Source organism: Sinocyclocheilus rhinocerous, unplaced genomic scaffold (genome assembly GCF_001515625.1).
Source record: "Sinocyclocheilus rhinocerous isolate Xijiao unplaced genomic scaffold, SAMN03320098_v1.1 scaffold1435, whole genome shotgun sequence".
Lineage (NCBI taxonomy): Eukaryota > Metazoa > Chordata > Actinopteri > Cypriniformes > Cyprinidae > Sinocyclocheilus > Sinocyclocheilus rhinocerous.
In genome coordinates, this window is record NW_015644861.1 from 570,313 (window position 1) to 591,914 (window position 21,602).

At 36.5% G+C, this 21,602-nt stretch overlaps 3 protein-coding genes and 1 long non-coding RNA gene across 6 annotated transcripts in view; 1 reads left to right on the plus strand and 3 right to left on the minus strand.

Moving 5' to 3' along the window:
- Positions 1 to 789: 789 nt before the first annotated feature.
- Positions 790 to 10,029, minus strand: LOC107758840 (uncharacterized). The gene is made up of 21 exons (XM_016576669.1): positions 9,995 to 10,029; positions 9,778 to 9,837; positions 9,604 to 9,689; positions 9,460 to 9,512; positions 9,270 to 9,291; positions 8,992 to 9,032; positions 8,732 to 8,778; positions 7,426 to 8,490; positions 5,287 to 7,394; positions 4,250 to 4,931; positions 3,989 to 4,097; positions 3,807 to 3,874; positions 3,579 to 3,677; positions 3,387 to 3,502; positions 3,191 to 3,281; positions 2,962 to 3,078; positions 2,324 to 2,411; positions 1,540 to 1,623; positions 1,404 to 1,443; positions 1,222 to 1,326; positions 790 to 886 (listed from the first exon to the last, which is right to left on the minus strand). Exons 2-21 carry the CDS (start codon positions 9,811 to 9,813, stop codon positions 790 to 792), a joined length of 5,154 nt encoding a protein of 1,717 aa, XP_016432155.1. The 5' UTR covers positions 9,814 to 9,837; positions 9,995 to 10,029.
- Positions 10,030 to 10,445: 416 nt separating this feature from the next.
- On the minus strand, positions 10,446 to 11,880 carry LOC107758880 (uncharacterized). Its single transcript, XR_001642069.1, has 4 exons — positions 11,814 to 11,880; positions 11,454 to 11,501; positions 10,664 to 10,703; positions 10,446 to 10,506 (listed from the first exon to the last, which is right to left on the minus strand). It is a non-coding gene; the product is annotated as an uncharacterized LOC107758880 (long non-coding RNA).
- Positions 11,881 to 12,123: 243 nt separating this feature from the next.
- Positions 12,124 to 14,890, plus strand: LOC107758858 (small kinetochore-associated protein-like). Of its 3 annotated transcripts, none has more exons than XM_016576686.1 (8): positions 12,124 to 12,223; positions 12,535 to 12,642; positions 12,727 to 12,753; positions 12,872 to 12,971; positions 13,129 to 13,243; positions 13,335 to 13,396; positions 14,064 to 14,138; positions 14,478 to 14,890. In XM_016576686.1, the coding sequence occupies exons 2-8, from the start codon at positions 12,551 to 12,553 to the stop codon at positions 14,595 to 14,597; spliced, it is 591 nt and encodes a 196-aa protein (XP_016432172.1). In that variant the 5' UTR covers positions 12,124 to 12,223; positions 12,535 to 12,550; the 3' UTR covers positions 14,598 to 14,890. The 3 variants fall into 3 exon arrangements, with proteins under 3 accessions (XP_016432172.1, XP_016432174.1, XP_016432173.1); XM_016576688.1 differs by having other exon boundaries at positions 12,124 to 12,218; XM_016576687.1 differs by lacking the exon at positions 12,124 to 12,223 and adding an exon at positions 12,246 to 12,441.
- A 3,745-nt stretch (positions 14,891 to 18,635) lies between these two features.
- LOC107758841 (protein sidekick-1-like) overlaps positions 18,636 to 21,602 on the minus strand; it is a 95,037-nt gene continuing 92,070 nt past the window's right edge. The window contains exon 41 of the mRNA XM_016576670.1: positions 18,636 to 20,239. Coding sequence (XP_016432156.1) covers positions 19,967 to 20,239 — 273 coding nt within the window. The 3' untranslated portion in view covers positions 18,636 to 19,966. The remainder of the gene's footprint in view (positions 20,240 to 21,602) is intronic.

Consider the following 21,602-nt stretch of genomic DNA (forward strand, 5'->3'; position numbering starts at 1 on the left):
GCTGTACAAGTCTTGTCAAATGCCAGCACCATTCCTAAAATCTTCTCCTGTGGTGTCATGGCATTAAATCTTGATTACCTGACAGCTAGCTGATAGTAACAATTAGCTCTACACAATACAAATCATTCTTCTGTTCACGTATATATGTAGGAGATTGCTGGTTGGGCTTGAGGCCAAACTAGCCTTTTGAAAGATGACATACCATGAACAGTTGCAGTTTGTTGCCACCAGTGTTGGGAATAACATGTTACAGTGATTTAATTTACTTATCTGAAATTCTAGTAAACAGATTTGTTTCTGGCTCAATTATGTTAATTACGAGAATGATTTTTTGTGTATTGTGAAATCTGAGTGAAACAGAACATTAAATTTGTAATTTTAAATGGAGCAACTTTCCCAACACTTATTGCACTATTCACAAATTTCTGTTTCTAACTCAAACCATAATGAACATCCATACCAAGGTGAGCACAAATGGGGACCAAAGAGCATCACTCCCATCATTCACTCCAGTAACCAAGATTACCTGCATTCTTCATATGAGATTATCATCAGTAGTAGCATCTTAGGCTGTTATATCATACTCCAATAGTTGGATTCATGACTGAACAACAGATAAGAATCCAGTCATAACAGGTCAAGAAATGTAAAGAATGCCAGCAAACTCGGTGTTGTTTGTGGCTACATTTTTAATTATTATTATTTTTGATCATACAAAAATCAATATATACAAACATTTAAAAGACTGAAAAAAATACTAAAAAAACTGAGTAAACAAGGCCTGAGATCCTAGCACAGAAGGTCATCGTGGATCTTCTTGAGGACTTTTGTCAGATAATTCTTGGCTGGTTTGACTGATGATATGATGTCTTCAATTTGACTCAACCTACAGAAGGCTAGGCAAAGCGGTAAAATAATAATAACAACAATAATATTCAACATACTGAACCCAACGTCTAGTATTTTGCGAAAATAAAAATTAGCAAACCATGGGTTAAGTATGGAAGTCACATTTCTGCTAGCTTGTCAACAGTGCTAGAAAAGCTAGCAAACAAGTGATTATAATCAACAGAGCTGTCCTCATAGCGAGCGAGCAATGTTGCATTGTTTGCTGCTCTTTTAGTGGAGTTTTGTTATCGTCACTAGTGTGCTGCATTTGCAGTGTAGTCAGGGTGAAAAAGGGCTGCTGCAATGGGTTTTAAACTAAGGGAAAAACAAAACCTGTTCAAGGTTGCAAGATGACTCTTAAGGCTACTGGATTCCCCTTGCAACTTCTCCTGTTGGCTCTCCAAAGTCCTCAGCTCAATCTCCAGCTCACCGATTTCCCTAAAAAGTTCAGAATTTTAGCATTCAGCAAAAGAAATCTTGAACATATCCTACAATGTTGATAGAAGAATGAGTACCTCTCCTTCTTAGTGGCAGCTGAATTAAGCCTATGTAAATCTATTAGTAAAGAGAAGAAAAACACAGACAAACCATTACATCTTCCTTACTCGCTTCATAAAGCTATATAATTCTATAATATAGAAATGCACTTACCATCTTCCTTGGCTTTTAAGGCTGGTCTGGTTCGAGGAGCATCAAGATGATCTCCCATAATCATGGCCTCTACAGATGCAAGTTCTAGTATAGAAGAAGCAGCGAGTTATTTACCTGCAGGTATTAGTATGTGTGACCCTGGACCACAAAACCAGTCTTAAGTCGCTGGGGTATATTTGTAGCAATAGCCAAAAATACATTGTATGGGTCAAAATTATAGATTTTTCTTTTATGCCAAAAATCATTAGGATATTAAGTAAAGATCATGTTCCATGAAGATATTTTGTAAATTTCCTACCATAAATATATCAAAACTTAATTTTTGATTAGTAATATGCATAGCTAAGAACTTCATTTGAACAACTTTAAAGATGATTTTCTCAATATTTAGATTTTTTTGCACCCTCAGATTCCAGATTTTCAAATAGTATCTCGACCAAATATTGTCCTGTCATAGCAAATCATACATCAATGGAAAGCTTATTTACTCAGCATTCAGATGATGTATAAATCTCAATTAAAAAAAATTGATCCTGATGACTGGTTTTGTGGTCCAGGGTCACAAATACAGTTTCCAGATTTTCAAATAGTTGTATCTCAGCTAAATATTGTCCTATCCTAACAAACCATACATCAATGGAAAGCTTATTTATTCAATATATATATTTTGAAAAATTGACACTTATGACTGGTTTTGTGGTCCAGGGTCACATATGATGATGTAGTACTTTACTTTTTATGTAGCTCTACACATTCAAACATGAAACGAGAAGAAAATCCATACCAGTTTCTAAATCATTAATGCATCCATCCAAGTCTTCAATCATTTCGTCTGTCTCTTTGATTTTAGATATCAGGCTCTGTTTTGCATCCTAAATGTATTGGGGGAAAATACAGATACACAGTAGTTAAGACTTTTAGTCAGTGTTGGTTTGCACTGAGGCTGTCTATAGGTTACTTCACTACTTTAACAAAACTAAAAGTTAATAAAAAGTTATCTCCCCCCCCCAAAAAAAACATTTAGCAGATAAACAGATCCAAAAATTACAAACTTCTCTTCTGGGAAAACAGACTAAAAATACTGATGACTGATGATCTTGCACTTACTCATTATGTCCAATCAATTACTAGAAGCTGTAAATCAAGTTCATGGCTGTGATGTAACTGCAGACTAAGAGCCATTTCTTTTTTATTAATTAAAAAGATTGTGTCCTTCATTTTGCCCTACTTAATTCCTGTTTTAAACAAACAATCTGTACAAAAGAAATAAAAGTGTGCTCAATCAATCAATTTCCTAGGGTCTATGTATCAGAATTTGTCATCCGAATTTCCTGATTTGAGAAACGAAAATGTTTAGATTAAAGAGTAATTTGACTTTTTTTTTGGAGAAATTATTTAACAAAATAAAAAAAATGCTCTTACCTGTGTTGTTTTTATGAGCTCCGAGTACAAGACTCCTTTCATTTCATGGGAAAGTGCTTTGCTTCTCTTTCCAAAGTAAACTCTTTGCTCTTTCAACTTGGAGCCAAAGCTTTTTAACTGAGGAAAACAAACAAGCATGTAGGTTTAATCTCAAAGATGAACAATATAAAGGTATGATTTTAACGATTTAACATAAGATGACCCAGGATTGACTATGAAAAGAACATACTTGCTCTTCAGAGAGAGTACAAATCTCTTGCTGAAGGGCTCCATTGATGCATCCCAGTGATTTCTCTTGTTCAGGCATCTGTTCTTTAAGTCTATGAGGAAATTAGGTTTAAAAAAAAAAAAAAAAATTAGTCAATTAAACACACACACACACCTGCAGTGTCTTAAAGCATTATCAAAGCCAGACTGGCATGTACCTCTCTACTATCTCTGTGAGATTCTTAAAGTCTTGCTCATATACTCTCTGCTTGGGGTGGTATATGTATTTCTCTTTGAGCAAATCCTCCATGGTGCGTGTCTCTCCAGCTCTACACTGAAACAAGAAAGACGTGTTACAACCATCATATATTATGTTCACAAAGAGAGCAAGAGAAAGCCAGACCACTTACACTGTCAGGAAGAGCACTTGGTCTAGATCTGTGGATGACGAAGTTGATACCAAAGTGGCTTAGGAACTCATTCACTGTGATGCTTCCGTCCTCAAGTTTCTGGAAATAAAAGTATGAGATAACCAACTATACTTTTATATTTGCATAAATAGTGCTTTCCCATGCAAAACATGTTATTTAAAATCCTTTTAAACATGGGAGATAATATGAGTGTGTAAATATTGCTACCTTGTTGAAATCAAATACGTGACCCAGCATCCCATCCATATGAGAGTCAAACTGTGAGTATCTGAGAGCTGTAAAGCAGATCACATTTTCGTTATACACATACAACATTAAAAACCTTCTTAATGGTTTTGCAAAGTGCATAAACATTTCACTGTGTCTGAGAACTGACACAAATAACTCACTGGATTCAGACACTCCTGTATCTTCAATTGTCTTTGCCTTGGGATTCTGAGCGGCATGCCTTGTAAAATTACCTTCCCACTGTACAACAGCTTCATGACACTCAAGGCCCTGAGGAGACAGAATCTCAGGCATTAGCATAATAATGCACGACAATGGAGCCCAAGCTTAACACTTTATTACAGAACAAGCTCTAAGCATGTAGCAGGAAATACCAAGCAAACAAAGTATTAAAGTGAAAATTAACAACATTTTGTGCCCACCATGTCAGAAACGTAAGCTTTCTTGGTTTGTTCTGCAGTAATAGGGTCTTCCTCTGGATGCGGCCTTTTAAAACATGGACTCGTGCGTGTGCCTGACTCGAAGACATCATCCTCAAGAGGCTCTTCATTTTTAGGGATAACCAAAGAACCATCCAGTTCATCTTGCTTGTTAATTGGCCAATTTTCAAGACTCCCTGACAAGTCTTCTTCGCTGCTCATTTCAGGGAACTCTTCCTCATTAATATTGACTGCTCTGCAGTTGCTATTTTGTTCAACAACGTCGAAATGTTTCTCTAGTTGGAGACATTGTAAATCATTAGTACTTATGGTCACAGTTTTGCTAGGAGTTACAGTTGTAGCTCGTTTCGGTAGTTTTGGTACAATACCACCCAATGACAACCTTGATGAGAATGCATTCTTTTTAAGACTAAAAGGTGTGGTTTTCTCATTTTGAACAGACTTATTTTGCTGCTTGACATTAGGCGTGACATTTGAAGTTGGCTCATTGGAAATTTCCATTTCACACTGCTCTTTAAGGGAAGTCTCTGGGAGGGAACAAGAAGCCAGAGGCGCAGTTGTGCTTCCCATCATCACTTTTTGCTCTTCCTGGATACGTTGTGACATGTTGTGAAGCTCCATTCGAAAGTCTGCTAGACTTCTCCGTCTTGCTTTTGCATGTTGCCTTTTTAAGACTAAAAGGTGTGGTCTTCTCATTTTGAACAGACTTATTTTGCTGCTTGACATTAGGCGTGACATTTGAAGTTTGCTCATTGGAAATTTCCATTTCACACTGCTCTTTAAGGGAAGTCTCTGGGAGGGAACAAGAAGCCAGAGGCGCAGTTGTGCTTCCCATCATCACTTTTTGCTCTTCCTGGATACGTTGTGACATGTTGTGAAGCTCCATTCGAAAGTCTGCTAGACTTCTCCGTCTTGCTTTTGCATGTTGCAGCTCTTCTTTAATAAAGGAATCAACTACAGACTGATTTGAGGAGGAACCTTCAAGTTGGACTGAGCTTGTACTTTGTTCCTTGTTAGGCCAAAGTGCTTGACCCACCTCTTTATTTCTAGAGCCACAGAAAGTCTTTATATTTGCTTCTTCTTTCTCATTAAATGAAACGCTTTTCTCAGTTTCAATGGGCATTGTAAGGACATTTGTAACCTGCATGTTACTGTCTTCATCAGTCGTCATCACATCGTTTAGATGCACCATTTCGCAATGTCTGTCCACTTGCATGTTAGCTGCGCCATAGAATGTTGTCTCGGTGTTGTTGCATTTAAGGTTTTTGCCATCAAGATCAAAAACATGTCTTGAGGGTAAGACATGGTTAATAGCACACTTGGCAGCTTCACTCACCTCATTTTGTTCTTCACTTGACACTGTGCATCTAGAAACAGATGTTGATGCCCAAAGTGCACTTACATTTGCTTTGATCTCTATAGCACTTTCTGCCAGTGTGCTTTTTGAGTCAAATGCAATCGTGTTGCATCCTGTTAGTTCCATTTCATCATCAACACAGGGAATAGCTAGATTTGATGCACTGGCTTGACTTGTCATTTCCATGCAGTCAGACTCATCCTGCATTTGACAACTTTGTGCTGGAGGCAACAGCTTTCTCTCATGATTACTTTCCTCATTGGATACAAAGCTGTTTAACACGATATTGCCGGTGAGTGCCTGGGTTATCTCCATACCGTCAACATCAGGACTGGAGGATGTATATAAAAGGTTCAAACTCTTCCTCGATTTACTGAATGGTCTGGACCTCTTGCAGTTTTCAGCCTCAAGCACAACAGTCTGACATTGTGTCATGTCCATATCATCAGGGTTGGAGAACTCAGTCTGGCTTTTATCAGCTTCAGTGTTTTCAGGATTACACATCAAGGACATCATTCTCGCTCCTGACTTTCTTCGAGTCATAAAAGCTTTATGCTTTTGCACACTGACTGGTGCCATATGTACCTCCGTCATCTCCATAGGTTCAACCACAGTAATTGTTTGATTAGCAGAGGATGGCACTCTTCTTGTACCTGTGATATCCACAGCACTCCCTAACCAGGTGCGGTTTGAGTCAATGTTAATAGTGGTGCATCTAGTCAATTCCATTTCATCAGGACCTGGGGGAGAAATCCCATCAAAAGTACATGGTTGGCATGTCAAGTCCATACAGTCACTCTCATTATGTTGAGCTGATGTAGTTGTAGCAGGTATCAGAATGCTTTCACCTCTTTCCTTCTTGGAGGCTGAAAGAGCGTTTAGCATTATATGCCCTGTGAATGCTTGAGTCATGTCCATCCCATCACTGCCTTCAGTTCCATATACCGACGTATGGGGCCAATTCTTCCTTGAGTTGCTTAAAGGGTTGTCTCCATTGACCTGCTTGGCCTCGAGAAAAATAGTTTGACACTGTGTCATCTCCATCTCATCAGAATTTGCAGTTTGGGCTATCGGGAGGTGGCCTGATTTATTGTGATCCATTATCACTCCATTCCCAACTAAATCAAAGCAGGGCATCTTGCTTACGCTGGGAATTGGACGCAGAGCTTCCTCCTTCAAGCCTGTTGTATGCTCATCTTCTCTAACAGTTCTGGATAAAGGTACAAGAGGCAAGCTCGTCCTTGAGTTGCTGAATGGCTTGTTTCCACTTGATGGTTTGTCCTCGAGAACAATAGTCTTACACTGTGTCATCTTTATATCGTCACAATTAGCAGTTGGAGCTATAAAGTTGTTGCTAGATTTGTTTCGATCCACTCTTTCTCCATTTCCAAAAGAATCAAAAGTGGACATCCTGCTCACTTTGGGAAACAGAGCTTCCTCTTTTTCTTGAATAGATATATCTAAAGCCCCAGTCATCTCCATATCATCCGAATTAGCAGCTTGGGCTATTGAGACATTGCTCTGAAAATAACCAGCTTCGTTTTGATCTGTTGTCTCTCCATTTCCAATCACATTAACGGAGGACATCCTTCTTATTGTGGGAACTGAAGGCTGAGCTTGCTCCTTCATACTCATTGTGCGGCCTTTTTCTTTAACAGATACATTAAATGTTCCCGTCATTTCCATATTGTCAGAATTAGCAGTCTGAGCTATTGAGAGATTGCTCTGAAAATACCCAGCTTTGTTTTGATCTGTTGTCTCTCCATTTCCAATCACATTAACGGAGGACATCCTTCTTATCTGTCTCTGCATTTCCCATCACATTTAAGGAGGACATCCTTCTTACTTTGGGAATTGGAGGTTGAGCTTGCTCCTTCATACTCATTGTGCGGCCTTTTTCTTTAACAGATACATTAAATGTTCCCGTCATTTCCATATCGTCAGAATTAGCAGTCTGAGCTATTGAGAGATTGCTCTGAAAATAACCAGCTTTGTTTTGATCTGTTGTCTCTCCATTTCCAATCACATTAACGGAGGACATCCTTCTTATTGTGGGAACTGAAGGCTGAGCTTGCTCCTTCATACTCATTATGTGGTCTTTTTCTCGAACAGATACATCAAATGCCCCCGTCATCTCCATTGCATTGTCATCTTCAGAAAAATGATGGGATCTGTTGTGATCCAGAGCAGCCTGGACATTGCGAGTGATATTTTCTGTAACTTTAACGTTGATTGCAGCAGTCTGGCTCAAAGTGAGCTCCATGTCATCCGGGATGTTTGAAAAGGCAGATTTCATGAATGCAACACTTTCTTGATTTTCAGTAACAGAGGGTGTACAATTTACAACAGTGTGACTCTTGGTTGCCTCTACATCGTCTTCAACAAATGCAACACGGGAACGTCTACGTTGAAGTCCCCGCGGTTGTTGTGGGTTACCCTTGTCACCTGGATGTTGCTTCATTAAAAAAGATGGCACTTGATTCTCCTTATCAATTTCGGTGCTTGTATTGGCTGAACAGAAGATATTACCAAGCTCATTTTCTGAATTTCGGGGCTTAATGGTGTTTACAGTGGGTAAGCTCAAACTGGCGAGAAAAGCACTGAAGTCTGAGTCATTTGCAGCATTTTTCCTCTCTGCTTTTGCTTCATGTGGCAAACCCTTATGATTTGCAACATTCAGATCACCACGGACCATCTGAGCCATGTTGATGCTGAAATCTGAGTTTGTCTCTTCTTCAATTTCATAATCCTTATCAATTGTGATTGTGTGACTGTGAGTAATATCCATGTATCCAGTATCCTCTCCAAGCAGCATTGTTCTATCCACACAGTCATCCTGCAAGACTGGATCTGAGAAGAAATTCTCCTACAATTTGAGAGAGAAAGGTCAAAGTAATCATCAGTGCATGTCAAAACAAGGTGTGTATCAAAGACACATAAATACAAAAACTCAGAAGTAGTTATTGACAATCAAGCATTGTACATTCACACACTCCAAACTGGAATGTCTGTGGCAGCATATAGTTACTTTAATCAAGAATGTCATAAACAGCAGACGCCTGAAATTCATAATATTTTTGATGATCTGGCCTTAGATTAGTACTTACATTATGCTGGGTCAAATAAAGAGGAGTGTTCAACAAAGTTTCCAGGCCTGAAAAATATGAAAAGGTTTAGTGGTTCACTGTCTGGAGGGAGCATGAAATACATGCATGAGATCAGTAGATTCTGTTACAGTGAAAAACATTTATACAATTAAGTCAACACAATCCTATTTTTAATAAAACCACCTGCACTGTAAAAAACGATTGGAGAACAATGTCTCAATTGGTCAGCAATATTTGACATTTTTCCTTGAAAACATTACCTTTGATTTGGTGACTTCCCTCATCCACAAAATGCAGAATCCTGTCATTAGATGAAAAAAGAAAGTTACAGGTTTTCATAAACGATGTTGGTCACATGTTACCAGCCCCACAGTGGAAAATGAAACAATAGCTGTACTGGCTGCAAGGGATTGGCACAGAATGAAATGGTTAAGCAAAGAAAACTGTTTGGCTCAACAGTGGAAAAGTGGCTAAACATGTTCAAATTGAACAGCATGTCAGTCAGAAAACAAATGAAACAATATAAGCCATTACTTACTTTTCATTTGGTCCATCTCCTGCTGAATTTAACAAAACACAATGAAGTAAATTACAGTGTGTAAATGTTTTATATATAAGCAACAGGAAATATTTAATGCTTTTAATTTGACAGAACTGGTTCATATAATCCTTAACCATGAAGCACAAACTACGTCAGGTAACATGTTAAAAACAAATAAATTGCTCACCAACATTTGTGTTTTGTATGGAAGCCAGAACAGGAGATTCACTCTTTGCATCACTGCAAAATTTTAAACATCGTAAATGAATTTTTTTTACATGTAATTTATGTTTGTATCTTCCAATCCGTGGGTCGACATCATTGCACTTACTTTTTAAAGACTCGAACATTATTTGTGGTGGCAAAACTCACTCTTCGTGAATTTCTCTTCTTCTCAACAGGCTTAACAATTTCCTCCTGCATAAATATAAAAAATAGAAAAAGACATTAAAAAAAAGAAACGAAGAAAATAATTATATTCAAAAACATTCAGTAACTTAATCACCTTTTGTTCCTCTTGCTCAGCCCCATGTACTTTCATAGATGTTCGAGGAGCTTTTAAAATCTGTCAGGGGACAATCAAGAGGATCTATTTCATGTTTTGGGACATTTAGAAATGTAATAAAATTAAGAGGAAAGGGCTCAACACTTCTTGCAGACTGCAACAGAGTGAATACAAGTGGGACACCTATCAAACCTAATCACCTATCATGGATACATACCGAAGAAAGTCTTCTTCTTGAAGATTTTACTGCGTCATTACTGGGAAAAAGTGGCAAAGATTAGTTATACAAGTTGTTTTTTGATAAAATATTATGGGATTTACCTGGAAAGAAAACCATTTACTTATTAAACATGAACAGTTACATTTATTCATGATTTTATCTAATGCAAATAAAGAACATCTAAAGTAACTTTACAAGCTCAAAGAGTTTTTTTTTTTTTTTTGCATTATGTTAATACATAACAGTAACTAATTCAATTATCAACCCAAAACATAAATCTATTCTTATGTATGCTTATTTACATATATAAAACTCACTCTTCGTGAATTTCTCTTTTTCTCAACAGGCTTAACAATTTCCTCCTGCATAAATATAAAAAATAGAAAAAGACATTAAAAAAAGAAACAAAGAAAATAATTATATTCAAAAACATTCAGTAACTTAATCACCTTTTGTTCCTCTTGCTCAGCCCCATGTACTTTCATAGATGTTCGAGGAGCTTTTAAAATCTGTCAGGGGACAATCAAGAGGATCTATTTCATGTTTTGGGACATTTAGAAATGTAATAAAATTAAGAGGAAAGGGCTCAACACTTCTTGCAGACTGCAACAGAGTGAATACAAGTGGGACACCTATCAAACCTAATCACCTATCATGGATACATACCGAAGAAAGTCTTCTTCTTGAAGATTTTACTGCGTCATTACTGGGAAAAAGTGGCAAAGATTAGTTATACAAGTTGTTTTTTGATAAAATATTATGGGATTTACCTGGAAAGAAAACCATTTACTTATTAAACATGAACAGTTACATTTATTCATGATTTTATCTAATGCAAATAAAGAACATCTAAAGTAACTTTACAAGCTCAAAGAGTTTTTTTTTTTTTTTTGCATTATGTTAATACATAACAGTAACTAATTCAATTATCAACCCAAAACATAAATCTATTCTTATGTATGCTTATTTACATATATATGCATTTACACAATCATTATAAAAGTAATTACAATATAAAAGAAAGGCCCATTAAGAGTTTATTTCCACAACTTGCAACAGTCAGTGGCTTATAATATTATTATAAAAGCTGATTACAAGCGATCTGATCTGATTCCAGACATCACGATGTGACAGAATACTACTGAAGCCTTAACAAATATTAGATGCTAAAATATTAGACTTGTTTTAGGGGTGAGGACATAAACACAATAGTTCTGACATTTGCATTTAAGCAACGCAAATGGAAATGTATTATTGGTGAATCAAAACTTTTTTCCGTCTTCAGTTTAAGACGCTAAGTACAGTGAAACACATCAAAGAACATCTGAACATGAACATGCGCAGACCGACTCAAATCATTTATACAGAATCAATAAGTGCAAGACTGCATTATTCATCCAAAGCAGCTTGCCGAGAAAATACAGATAACGCTACACTATAAGACAACTTAACTTACCCGAAATTCGGCTGCTCCATCTTCAATACACGTGAATAATACAGCGCACTAAATAAAATACAAAAAAGTGAGAAACACTATACTTGAAATTAAAAATAAATAAAACCTTTAGGATGGTTTGTTAAAATTACACTAAACATACGACATTATAGTAACACTTCTGTATTTTCTCAGAAGTGTTTTGTTTAACTCAGTGTGTCTGTTTGTCTTTATCTGACTGTCAGACGAGACATCCATAGGCTCATAACAACAACAACCGCATTACACTGAGGATAACAAACTGCTCTCGACTTTAAAACATGTCTTACTTTCATAAAAGACAGATATGCAGTTGAATAATAAATTAATAAAGCACAATACCTAAATGTAATTTCCCTCCACTCGCTGCTTGTATTTTTCTTCGAAAAATTTGAACTCAACCGCCGCGTCTCTTCCTCACGGCACACTCGGTGACTTCAGAGATGACGCGCTCCTCTCGCGTCCTCTAATGGAGCGGAGGATAATTTAAATCAATTTAAATAAAATAAAATAAAATAAAACAAAACAAAACGAAATCTTTAGCTAACCTTTTTCGGATATATTATCGATTTAAGAATCTTCCAACCATATATATATTTTATATACATACATTTAGTTTCAATGTTTTAAACAAATCTCATGTCTAAACGGATTTGGAAAGGAGGCGGAAATGACGTTGTTTATTTTGAAAATTCATGGAGCTGAATTAAATCGGGTCTTTTAAAACGTTATCTACATATTAGCTAGGTGTGGTAAGTTTATTATACATTCATACTTAGTTTTAAAACCATTTAAATTACCGTTGATTTACGATGTGAGATTTTTTAGTCATAAAATCGCATTGCATTTATGGAAAGAAAAATGTGCAGTTTACATGACGACCTTATACTATTCTAAAAAATAATAATTCTGAGATCAACGAAACATAATTTCTCTACATTATTACGTTAATTGTGTTCATGTAATTTAGGTAGGCAATGTTTTAGATTCTAATTTTCTCTCATCTGCTAGATCAATATTTTTCTTAGACATTAAAGCAGTAAATGCGATTCTGTTTCTCCAGAAAGCTGCATTCAGACATGAAGAGAGTTCAGCTAAAAGACACAGCGATTCCCGCACAGCCCAGTGTGGCATCCAGAGCAGCACATGTCAAGAACAACACTGACAATAAGTGGGCATCTTTGTTAAAAGTTATGCAAACACCTATTCTTATATATGAAATAAAACATGTTTTATTTTATTACTATTTTTTCAGGAAGAACCAGCACAGGTCTCTGAAAGTGTAAGTAACCAACTTGTGACATCAAATATGATCAAATTAAAATGTATCTATACTACTAGAATGACACTACTGTATAGTCTGTTGGAAATGAAAATGCATAGTACTTTGATTTTCTCAGGCCAACCACAAGATATGGGCAACAAAATGACATAAGGGAGCAGAATAGAGTCCTGACTGCAACAAATGAAGACCTGCAGAGACAACTTGAAGAAATGAAGGTGATTACACTAATTATTCATCTAATGTTTCACTCAAATACATTTATTTGGGTTTTTACCAACATGTGTGCAAAGTGCAGAAGAAATAATCAAATGGTGCACAGTGTTTTTGAGAATGTTGTAGTCCATAGAGTCAAATACATTTATGTTTCTTAAGGGAACTGTGACTGAACTGGAGCAGCGGTGCACAGACCTCCACGGAGAAAATCGGGAAATTCAAAAACAGCTGCGAGACTGTCATGTCCTCCTTGTTGCAGAAAATCTTGACCCAGGTTAGGATTTATTGTAACTTTATGTTAGATCGACACGTGAAGAAGAGCAGTACTTTCTGTTAAGGTGTAATCTAAACCGCCGTAAATTCAGTTTCAGGGGAAAAGTTGGGCCAGACAGCACAACAGAAGGAAGAACAAAGAAAAGAAGTTATGGTACCTCACATTTCGTTTTCTGTATTTGTATATTTTTTTATATTATTTGATTATTTATATAATTTTTTTAAAAATCTTTTCCTTTATTAAAAACTACATTATATTCTAATAATTTACAATTGTGTATGTATGTATATAGGTATGTATGTGTATATATATATATATATATATATATATATATATGTATATATGTGAGACCCTCAGCTTTCAGATTATGTATAAATCTCAATTTCGCAAAAATTTACCCTTATGACTGGTTTTGTGGTCCAGGGTCACATATAGCCTATATATATATATGCAAATTCCATTGTTTATCATCCATCCATCCATCCTATAAACAGTGTTGGGGGTAACGCGTTACAAGTAACGCGCGTTACGTAATAATATTACTTTTTTGTAATGCATTACTTTTAAAAGTAACTTTCCCCAACACTGCCTATAAATATAATGGAATTTGCATTGTACAATCATCTGTAGTGCTGTCACACCAACATATTTGCTTTTATGGTCTGATTACTATTGTGTTACCATGTAGAGTAAGATGTATAAGACTCCATTCTTGAACACAAATGAAGCTGAATTCTGGTCTATAGCATGCTTTCTTTGGAGAATCCATCCTGACAGTGTTATTAATTTTCTGACCATTCTATACATTTTCTAACGGCAGACGGTTTCTCAAAATCTCCTGACTGAGCTGAAACTGTTTGGTGAGACGGCACAAGAGCATGCAGGAAATTTACTGGTGAGTATCAGTATTTTTTTTATTTAATATTCAAAAATACTGGCTTATTTATCCTGATTTGAATGTCCTGCGGCACTGACCAGACATTAATAGAAATGTTTCACTAAGACTGATTTATAGGAGGATGAAATTACACACATTCTGCTCTGCTGGGCTAGAGGCTGTATAATTAATCATAACGCCAGGTCCACAGCTGATAAATATTAATTTGAAATGTTCTAATCCTTCTAAATGTTATTGAGTGTGCCTCTCCAAAACTACTGGAATAGGGCATGACCTAAAACGGGTTCAATGAGGATATTGTCAGTCTCTGTTTGCTCCTCTGTTGAATGCTTGTAGGAAGTGCAGAACATCATGAGGGACCTGGAAAAGCTCCAGCAGGAGAGAGCATTTTTCACACTGGATGTGGAGGAAATGGAGAGAGCTTTGGTAGAGGCAGAGAGACTCTTGATGGAGTGAATGAAAGAAGCTCTTTCACTGGCCATAAATACTGCAGTGCCCCACATGGCGTTGTTCTGAGATCTGTCAGTCTGAGAACAAAACATTGGACGAAAGTGTAACATACATTTTTAAGAATACTATTTTTAATAAATATGAAGTGCTTGACGATCTGAATGCTTTCAAGTTGAGATATTAATATAAACAATTTTCATGTACCTGTTAAATTTCAAAGCACTTCTTGAATGATGCTAACCGTTTTATTTTTTAATTGTCTGTGCAAACATGACCTTAAACATGATTAAATGCTAAACTCACTTCAACAAGAGACAGGCCTCTCCTTTACATAGTTTCGTGCCATGTTATCTACTTCCATCATGATAGTTACATATTACTGAAGTGAAAAATTGAGTGCACTATTTAAGCATGGTCCCGTTTGATGTGGAGAGTTACAGCACAATACACTTGTAACATGAAAGGTAAAACAAGCCATTTTGTGGCAATGAAATGTACCTTTCTTCATTCAGTGGGAGTTTTCCCTATGATGCAGCTTTCACTCATCTATCATAAAGCAAGACTAAAAAATACTAGACTATAAAAAAATGAAGTCTTTAAAAAAAAGTTATTACTAAATTGCCACTGAATTGAATTCATTGCCAATCAAATGTCTTGATCCACAATTTTTTTTTATTTTACATTTCTTAATGGCTTTACTCATTTTGTTCCCCTAAAGGTCAACTTCAATAATTGTTATTATTATTTATTGCATTTTTTTTTTCAAACGGGTCTCTGTTTTCATCTAAAAGAATAGTTCACCCAAAAATGAAAATTAGCTGAAATCTACTCACCCTCAGGACATCTAAGATTTAGATGGGTTTGTTTCTTCATCAGAAGAAATTTGGAGGAATCTAGCTAGCATTGCATCACTTGCTCACCAATGAATCCTCTGCAGTGAATGGGTGCCGTCAGTCCAAACAGCTAATAAAAACATCACGATAATCCACAAGTAATCAACACAACTCCAGTCCATCAATTAACAACTTGAAGCGAAAAGTTGTGTTTGTAAGAAACTGAACCATCATTTCTTCAACTTAAGCAGCACTATGTAACTTTTGGCGCTCTAGCGGTTAATAAACAGAACTGCACACATCCCGCGGAAGAACATTTCAACCGGAGCTACTTCTCTAAGTTTATGTCTATGGCGATTCACGCAGGTATGTGTTACTCCGCAGCGGTGACGACCCGACCAGGCTACAATAGTCCAAATATAAGTACTTATTATAAGTGTACCGGAGTGATTCGGAATAAGACAAAAACGCGGTTTGGAAGATGAATTCATGATGTACTCGCTCATTATATACATTTTGCAAATTTTGAACACAGAAAAAGTTACATAGTGCTGCTTTAACTGTTGCTGCCGGCCATCGGTAATATTGCTTTCTCCAGTCTGTCTCCAATATGTTGGTGGATTTTAATGTGAGAGGACAACAGGGGATGGACTTTTTCCACTGCAGGTAGTGTTTTTTTGGGGGGGATTTTGGGCTTGTATTTTGGCCAGAAGCAGCAGTTTAAAATTAAAAAGCCTTGATGAATTTGTTTCTTACAAACACGCAGCTTTTTGCTTCACAAGATGTTAATTGACGGACTGGAGTCATATGGTTTACTTGTGGATTATTGTAATGTTTTTATCAGCTGATTGAACTCTCATTCTGACGGCACCCATTCACTGCAGAGGATCTATTGGTGAGCAAGTGATGTAATGCGAAATTTCTCCAAATCTGTTCTGAAGAAGAAACAAACCAATCTACATCTTGGATGGCCTGAGGGTGTCCATTTTAAAATGTTTTTTCTGGGTGAATTATTCCTTTAGACTGTAGTTGATTTATTAGGCAAGTATATACACATACATGTATGTACACACAGCAATGCCAAATAAACAGCATAAACCCTCTATAGCTTGCACTGTCTCTGCACTGCCGGCAGACTCTGATGTTTATAAGCACAGGACAGATTTCCAGTATGACAGCTCTCTTCATACTGCCAGCTTGCATCCACTTGTTATAGAAAAAAAAAGTCAATTCACTTGAAACAAAGTGAAATGTGTTGAATCCCCCATTACTATAGCAACCATTGCAGACATGACAGAAAATGGCACCCATCGCCTCAACACATACCTCATTTGATCACATCCAAAAACTCCTGAACAGCATGATCATGTTGTAATGGATAGTGTGGTTGAGCCAAAGAATTAGAACATTCTCTGTGAAATATGTATCTCCTCCATTTAATCATAGTAATCAAAACAAGTGCATCACAATGATAGAGCCTCAATAGCAGGAAATTACAGTGATACAGTGTTTCTACAAAAAAAAAACAACAACAAAAAAACCTTTTGGACACTTAAGCCACACTTAAAAATGTATGATTGTCAATGCATTATATAAACAAAATTCAAACCAAACATCATTAGTTTTAAAGATAGCACAACCGGAATAAGTTCTGAGAAAAGCTCTAGCGTCATTTGTTTGCAGATGTCACTATTTTTTTTAAAATATTTTGTTATCTAACACAAAAACATTTATACATATTTAAGTGTAGCTTAAGTGTCCATATATGTTTGGGGTCATTGTGCATTTCATCAGTGAATGTGCAGTAAGAATACAGATGACATTTCTGCAGTCTGCATCATGTACACACATCACACACTACTGACTCTTTTTGGCATTTAGTCAACAATATGTTATAAATGAAAAGAGCTGCCAGGTAATTTCCTTGGGGAATAATGGCAGCAAAATACGAAGACACAATATTACTCATGTCATTTGTTTAAAATAAATACAGTTGAGTCACATTTGAAGAGCATGTGTGGCTTAGCATGGCCTATTTATATATTTTTAGTTGAATGTGAGTGGTGCTTTCCTGTGCTAAATCAAAAGATCCAGAAATGATGACGACACGATTATCATTATTATAAATATTCTTAAAGGGCAACATAATACATTTTTCTTTTTAAGTTTAAGGCCATGCTGTGTTAATACGTCACAATTCACAAACTGCTGATTTTTATGACCAATATTTTAATTTTGAGTAATCCAGTTTTTTAATGCCCATATATAATGCATTGAGTAATACAGCTGTAGGAGGCATAACGTTTCAGTAACATTTCAGTAATAGCTTTTCAATTCAGCACTTCAAAGTGTTGAGAATCTGGCTTTGAAGTGCATATTCTTCTGTCTGACTCATTCCGATCAATAACACTTTGCATAGCTCTTTCTGTCTTTGGATGTAATGTTACGTGATTCCCATCTAGATGTTCAATACAGCAAGATGCCAGTCCTTGTCTTTTTCTCTGTTTTAAATGACATTTAATGCATAGAAAATAATTAAAATCTTCAGGCACTGAAACATACTCTACACAAACAAACTGATGCTCGTGCACTTACAATCTCAGTACTGAAGGGGGCGCCATGTTTTTGCCATTAACTCAAATGTTTTTTATTTAGGTGTCTAGCTATAAAAAGGCCAATAGTTACAGAAGGCCGTTTTTGGAACATAAGAAAAAAAATCATGCATTGGTAAATCATAATTATAACATAAATGGTAATAATTACGACATTAAAAGTCATAATTATGACATTAAATGGTCAGAATTATTAGATAAAAAGTCAAAATTCTAAATCATAACTGATATCTTTTTATCTCATAATTTGACCTTTTGTTATTATGACTATCTCATAATTTTGACTTGTCATAATTGTTTTTTATCACATAATAAAAACTTAACATTTCAACGTTTTATCGCCATTTCAACTCTTGACTTTTTGTCTCATTTGTTTTTATCACATAATTTTGACTTTGTCAAAATAGTTTTTTTGTCATAATTTGGACCTTTTATCTCATAATTTTGACTAATAATTATGACTTCGTATCCCATAATTTTAACTTGGTATCTCGTAATTTCACATTTTTACATCGTAATTATGAATTAGTATATCATAATTTTGAATTTGTTTGTCATTATTATGATTAACCAAAGCATTTTTTTCTTATGTGGTAGAAATGGGCTTCCATAGTTTACCAAGTTGGGAGCATGTCAATTATAATATTGCCCTTTTAGCATTTTTATCAATCATAATAAATTCTCATTGTAATTGTTAATGATACAGTTTAGTTAAGACCATTTTATTCTGTCCAAACTGACTTAAATGCGCATCATAACATAATTATGAATTCCAAACTCCTATGTACATTCTCAGGAGTACATAAACGCATCATTATAGCATTATAACCTTTTGGTTACCAGCCCAGATCTAAGACCATCAGGGTATGCCAACCAACAAAACCTGAACACACCAACTCATGCACTGTATTTAATTTAGCACTGATGTTCTTTCATACTGAAATAAATATTTGTTCAACAGTAAAGGACATGAGAAATCTGTGTATATTTGGATTAGAGGGATGGTGTCGCACATTTCTTATCATCCCTCTGGGTGACTGGATTGTACATACACTGCAAGCCAGTCAAACAAACAGTGTGGATTGTGACTTGCTGAAATGATCCGCTGTGGGTATCACTAAAGAACTAGACTGACTTGGCACAAATCTACTCTACAGTAAAAACGTTTTGTTTTTGTACAAAATTGTTCCTAAAAATATACACACATGCAGCACATTTTACATACAGTATTGCTAACCTAAGAAAACGGTCTGTTGCGAGCACACATTTTCTTTCTTTTCTCGCTTAAAGCATCACTCTTTTGGTTTAAGAGAGCAATACGTGTGCAAAGGCAGTATTTTCAATGCTGCTTTTTGTCCAGAATGAAACCGCCCATCCCCAACACGAAAATAAACCACACACAAAACACATTGTTGTTCCAGTCTACCACACACTGTACAAGTTTCCGCTGATGTTTCAACATCAATTAGAGTTTTGGAGATCAGAGCGAGATTCAATGAATCACTCAAGCATGTGTTGCCCACACATTACGACTAATCCCGGAGGGTTGCTATAGAACGGGAATTCATAACAAAGGAATTTGCTTCATTCGTCTTTGAGGGTCTTTGAGTCTTTAAAATGAATACCACCTCTTACTAAAGAGTCTCACAGTGCAAAGTCTCCGCTTCTTCTGGGTCATGGTTAATCTGCGAAAATCCACCCAAAAATCATTAACACGTTAACAAGAAGATACTTCAATATCCTCCTCCCTTCCTTGAAGAGAGGAGGCCAAAAATACACATTTCGGGGGAAATGAGAAACTTGTTCATTTCCGGGAAAACGCATTCTTTGCCGTTACTCCGAAATAACCAGCACAACAGTTTGATTCGTCCAGTTTTAGGGCTCTACTTCCAGTCATCAGCTTTCTCTTTTGTTTCAAGTCATCGGTTCATTAGACAAACGAGGAAAAGCCGGTAACTGGAGTGCGTGTTCCGGATGCAGGCTGCCCCGTGGGGGTGTAGACGCCTCCTACGCTGTGCTGGGTCACCACAGTCTGATAATACCCCCCCTCCTCTGCATCCGTCATGGCACATTCCTCGTACCCTCCTCCGGTCTTCACGCCTTTGGGCTGCCGCTTCCATGAGTTGTAATAGGTGGGGTCGCTCATGTAGTGATTTACGAATGAGTGCTTGGGCTGCTCGTCTTCGTAGTCGCTGTCGCTGACCTTTACATGAAGGGCGACGGGACGGGTTGAGACCAGAGAGAAGAAGAGCAGACAGCAAAGTTACAGTGTGGACGTAATTGTTGCCTGAGTGTATAAAGTAAGTTTTTGTTTGGCCGACCAATACAATGGTGGTCCTGGACTCTATAGTGACACCTACTGGCATGGATGAAGAATTATGCAATGTAGTTTTCAAATACAGATGCCACCGCAGAAATGCAACGGAGCCCTGTACATTACATGCAGGGGGGAAAAAACCCAAAACATTGTGGTCATGAATTAAGCATTCGTTCCCACTACTTATTAATTTGTGGCCATGTTTTATTTAGTTAAACTGTGGCTATGACTTATTAAAGGGTTAGTTCACCCAAAAATGAAAATTAGCCCATAAATTACTCACCCTCAAGTCATCCTAGGTGTATATGACTTTCTTCTTTCAGATGAATCCAGTCGGAGTTATATTAAAAATTGTCTTTGATCTTTCAAGCTGTTTAATGCCACTCAGCGGGTGTTGCATGCATCAGTCCAAAAGAAGTTAAATAAAAAGCGCCCATCCATAAAAAAAGTATCTCACACAGCTCCGGGGGGTGAACAAAGGCGCTTTTGCGTTTTTGTAAGAAAAATATCCCTATTCAAAACGTAATAATCACTTTAATCTAGCTTGCACCAACAGTTGTACACAGAAGCAGCTCCGGGCGGATGACGTATGAGTTCAGCATTGCACATGCGCCGGTGAGTCTCGTGAAAACCAACGTTTGTTAACAGGAGCAAAGGAAGCAAAGTTTCCGTACTTTAGCAAAGGAAAACCTTTTGGACTGATGCATGCAACACCCGCTGAGTGGCATTAAACAGCTTGAAAGATCAAAGACAATTTTTAATATAACTCCGACTGGATTCATCTAAAAGAAGAAAGTCATATACACCTAGGATGACTTGAGGGTGAGTAATTTATGGGCTAATTTTCATTTTTGGGTGAACTAACCCTTTAACTAATTCCCTTGTTTTAGGTAAATTGTGGCCAAGTTACAAGTAACGCAAGTTACGTAATCAGATTACTTTTTTTCAAGTAACTAGTAAAGTAACTTATTGGATTTAAATTTACAATGAAATATCGGAGTAACTTTTTCAAATAAGTAACGCAAGTTACTTTTTTCTTTCTTTTTTTTTACTTTTTGAGAGAAATCAGGAGTGAGGAGCAGAGGCTCTTCCTTCAGCCTGAGGCATATTAATTTCACTTTTGGTGTGAAATGGCCTTTACAGTTGCCAAAAATATAACTTTAAATATTAAAAATAAATAAGCAAGCCCAGCTCAGGTGACAAAAAGTAATGCAGAAGTAACGTAATATAACTAGTAACGCAATTAGTT